Here is a 4,481-nt window from a genome sequence, read left to right on the forward strand (position 1 = left end):
ATTTATTTCTTCCACTTCTTCGTCATATGTCCCATCTTTTTTCTTACGACCCTTTGCCAAAAAATTGCCTTATATTTCTTCTCCCCAGGCTGCAACCTCCCTGCTTTTATCTGTTTAAAATATAGAAATATTTAAAATCCATGAAAAATAAACAAAAAAGCCAACAACATTGATAGTTTCATTTGGTGTTTCTTTTGGTCCTTCAAACTGACCACTGGCATCTTCTGTTGTTCTAGATTCCCTACTTCTCTTCAACTTTTTCTGCTTCTTAGCTGCTAGTACAGAGACAGTTACTTCAGTTGCTGTTTCTTTTAGTTCAGACTGATTACATTGTCCTGCTGCTTTGATCAGTAGAGGCAACTCATTGGCTTCCTCGGCTGTTTTAGATTCACTACTTTTCTTGGACTTTTTCTGCTTCTTAGCTACCATTTCAATCCTTCAATCTATAAAGTGTAACAAAATATTAGTACAAATATATGCAACCGATAGAACATGCAGATTGAACATGAATAATTAAATGGAACGATATACATCCAAAAGCAACTGATATAAATATGTGCATTAAGCGAAACGTGTAAAGTAGAAGTGCATTCATATAAAATGGTAATATTAAATGACAAAACATGCAGATACAACATGAATATTAAACGAAATGATATACATCCAAAATCAACTGATATAAATATGTGCATTAAGAGAAACGTGTAAAGTAGAAGTGCATTCATATAAAATGGTAACATAGTACATTAAGCGAAATGTATTAACTCTAGAAAAGAAAGAAAATACAGACAACATAGTACATAGTTTTACAATATATAAATATATTGTTCAGTTTTTAACTCAAATTCCCACAACATTTTATCTAACCCTATGCTCTATATCATCAGAAACATAACATGCTGGGATATTAGAGCAGAATGGATGATGCTCCATTGTCGTGTCTCTTAGGTCATCTTCATTGTAGATATCGTGATAGTCTCGAGTCGTGGATTTTAATACAATGGACCAGGTAGCATCAACCGGATCTTCGACATAAAACACTTGCTTCACTTGATCAACGGAAACATATTTATCCTTCTTGTGGCCTTGTCGACTAAAGTCCACAAGCGTGAAGCCAAGATCATCCACTTTGATACCTTTGTCATTCGATGCCCATTTACACAAGAATAAAGGGTCTTTGAAAGCATGGTAGTCCAACTCCCATATTTCTAGAATGATGCCATAGAACATCATATCACTCTCAATCGAATTTAAATCCCTAGCACAACAAACTTAAACCATCTTAGCAACTAAAGAAACACCATTGTTCTGAACAACCCTTGATTTATCATGATCTTTTGTGAAGTACCGAACTCCGTCAACTAGATATCCTTCATAAGTCAAAACAGAATAAGATGGTTTGGCAGCCAACCATCTTATCATTTCTGAAACAGCGACGCGGTTTTCCTTAAGTTCACTCCTAACCTACACACATTGTCATTAACTACATATAAGCCACTTATTAATTATATGAAATAAAACTCACAATAAAAGTCAGAATAAGAGAAACCAAGTTTTCTTTCAAACCAATCAGCAAACTGCCAATTATGTTCTCCCAATGAGCCAATGAACACTCTTTTTCTTTCCTCGATAAATTTCTTCAAGATACTCCTTATGCTTTCTGAGAAAAAACATGTATTATATTCACTCACAAGAATACTTACCAAAAAGACATGGTTTTACAAGAAAGAAAACTAAACTTACATTATATAAGGACATACTTCAGAATTGTTTAACAGGACAGTTAAATGTGCCTCATCTCGCTCTTCCTCATCAACTTCCTTCATCTTCACAACGGATAAGGGACCAAAAAGCCTAACTTGGTCTTTGGGAACACCAGCTATTTTGCAACTCTCTTTAAGAAACTCGGTGCAGAATTCTACCGATTCCTCACCAAGATAACTTTCGGCGATACAACCTTCTGGATGATAACAGTTTTTAACATAACTCTTCGTCACTTTATTAAACCGTTCAAACACATACGTCCACCTATAGCACACTGGTCCACACAAACGTAATTCCCAAACCAAGTGGACTATGAGATGTATCATAACATCAAAAAATGAGGCATGAAATTTTTTTTCAAGCTCACACAAGGTCAATATCACATCTGATTGCACTTTATCTAGTTTCGAAACATCGACTACTTTGCTGCACAAGGAGTTGAAAAAGAAACACAATCGTATTATTGTGACCCTAACATGTTTTGGAAGAACGGATCGAATTGCAACCGGGAGTAACTGTTGGAGGAGGATGTGGCAGTCATGGGACTTCAACCCATAAATCTTTAAATCAGCCATGGACACATAGTTTTTAATGTTCGATACATGTCCATACGAAAGTTTCATATTCAAGAATGATGACAATATTGTTCTTTTTTCAGCCTTTGATAAAGTAAAAATAGAAGAAGGCAAGTAGGTTTTCTTTTCTCCTACTTGTGGAGCTAAATCAGCCCTAACACCCATGTCAAGCATATCACGACGAGATGCCTCGCTATCTTTTGACTTGTGCCGCATATTTAACAGTGTCCCCATCAGATTATCACACACATTCTTCTCGATGTACATAACATCGAGACAGTGACAAACATGGTGAAACTTCCAATATTCTAACTCGAAAAAAAAAGACTTTTTCTTCCACGGACAATCAACCTTTTTGGACTTCTTTACTTCCTTGCCATAAGAAAATTTAATTCGTTATTGTTGTGCTAACACTTCTTCACCAGAAAGGGGTGGACGTGGTCGCTGAAGCTCTTGTTCACCGTTAAAAGCCAACTTTTGTCTCCTATAGGGGTGATGGTCAGCCAAATAACGACGATGGCCTTGATAACACATTTTTTTACTATGACTTAAATATTTGGCAACGGTGTCATCACCACATATGGGACAGCTCTTATAACCCTTATTAACACAACCGGATAGATTTGTTATCCAGGAAAGTCATTTATGGTCCACATTAAAACCGCTTTTAAAGTAAAATAGGATTTACTATAAGCGTCATAGATATTTGGTTCACCTTCTACCCAAAGCTTCTTCAAATCATCGATCAACGGCTCTAAGTATACGTCAATATCATTTCCCGGCTCGTTCAGACCAGGAATTAATATTGATAACATTATAAACTTCCTCTTCATGCATAACCATGGAGGAAGATTATAAGCTACCAATACTATCGGCCAGCAGCTGTACCTATTGCTTAGGCCATTATTAAATGGGTTTATACCATCTGCTCCTAAAGCTAATCGAAGGTTTCTTGGATCACTAGCAAACGAAGGCCACCGATAATCAATATTCCTCCATGAAGGAGAGTCGGTCGGATGCCGCATCTGACCATCATTTGACCGCTATTTTTAATGCCAAATCAACTGTTCAGCAGTATCAGGAGATTTAAACATTCTTTTAAACCTAGGAATGATAGGAAAATACCACATAACCTTGGCTAGACTATTTACCCTAAGTTTACCATCTTTCGCAACCTTCCAGCGAGATAAACGACATTTAGGACACTTAAATGCATTAAGATTTATACCCCTATACAGTATACAATTGTTTGGACATGCATGAAATTTAATCGAGGCCCAAGTCAGATTAGGTTTTCTTTTCCTCATACGCATTAACCGGTAACACATGATCTTGAGGAAGAAAAGAACCAACAGAAATGAGAAGATCAGTGAAGGCGCTATCGCTAATACCAAACCTAGCTTTCCAGTTATGTAGCTTTAACATTGACTCTATCTTCGTACATTCACTACCCTTATAACAAAGGTTGTTCTGCATCAGCTATAAACCTATTGAAGTCATACGAATCATGATCATCTGAATCATAAGCAGCTTCATAAACGTCAACAGTTTCGGATTGAGCATTTTGCTCCTTAGGTAGAAATGTACTACCGGCAGATGACCTAACACTTTTAGAACTAGTTTCTCCATGCTAAATCCAATCAGTATACCCCAAACTAAAACCTTTTTCATATAAATGACCCCGTATTACTTTTACATTATATTTTCTAAAATTAACGCAACGCCCATAAGGACAATGAATGTTCTGAGGATCCTTTGAGTTTTCTTCTGTAAATATTAAGAAACTTTCAACCCCTATCTCATATTCTAAAGAATCCCTGTCTTTGAAAATTCACGACTTGTCCATATATTGTTTTAACACAAACAGCAACCTAGAAACCTAGCAACCTACCTGTTTGTCATTTCAAACATTAAGAAGTAACAATTAGTTGTTTACTTATTTAGGATTAAACATAATTAAAGATATAAATTAATTATGCATATAAATTAAACATACGAATGCTTGTAATACGAATGCTTGTAACATGTATAATTAAACATATAAATTTATTATTATAACTACACATGTTTACACATATACAATTCCACACCTAAACTAAAACAGAACATGAACAAGAACAAGAACATACAGTGAGGAACACA

At 35.7% G+C, this 4,481-nt stretch overlaps 1 protein-coding gene across 1 annotated transcript; it reads right to left on the bottom strand.

Moving 5' to 3' along the window:
- Positions 1 to 858: 858 nt before the first annotated feature.
- LOC141719377 (uncharacterized) lies at positions 859 to 2,873 on the bottom strand. Its single transcript, XM_074521749.1, has 4 exons — positions 2,754 to 2,873; positions 1,761 to 2,711; positions 1,349 to 1,464; positions 859 to 1,258 (listed from the first exon to the last, which is right to left on the bottom strand). The coding sequence occupies exons 1-4, from the start codon at positions 2,871 to 2,873 to the stop codon at positions 859 to 861; spliced, it is 1,587 nt and encodes a 528-aa protein (XP_074377850.1).
- Positions 2,874 to 4,481: the final 1,608 nt, after the last annotated feature.

This window comes from Apium graveolens, chromosome 4, assembly GCF_009905375.1.
Source record: "Apium graveolens cultivar Ventura chromosome 4, ASM990537v1, whole genome shotgun sequence".
In the NCBI taxonomy this organism is placed as follows: Eukaryota; Viridiplantae; Streptophyta; class Magnoliopsida; order Apiales; family Apiaceae; genus Apium; species Apium graveolens.

Coding starts and splice junctions, on each gene's coding strand:
- LOC141719377 (XM_074521749.1), bottom strand. CDS start 2,873: ATGTGTTATCAAGGCCATCGTCGTTATTTGGCTGACCATCACCCCTAT. Junction 2,712..2,753: donor CACCCCTTTCTGGTGAAGAA/GTGTTAGCACAA, acceptor TCTTATGGCAAG/GAAGTAAAGAAGTCCAAAAA. Junction 1,465..1,760: donor TCCTGTTAAACAATTCTGAA/GTATGTCCTTAT, acceptor CAATGTGTGTAG/GTTAGGAGTGAACTTAAGGA.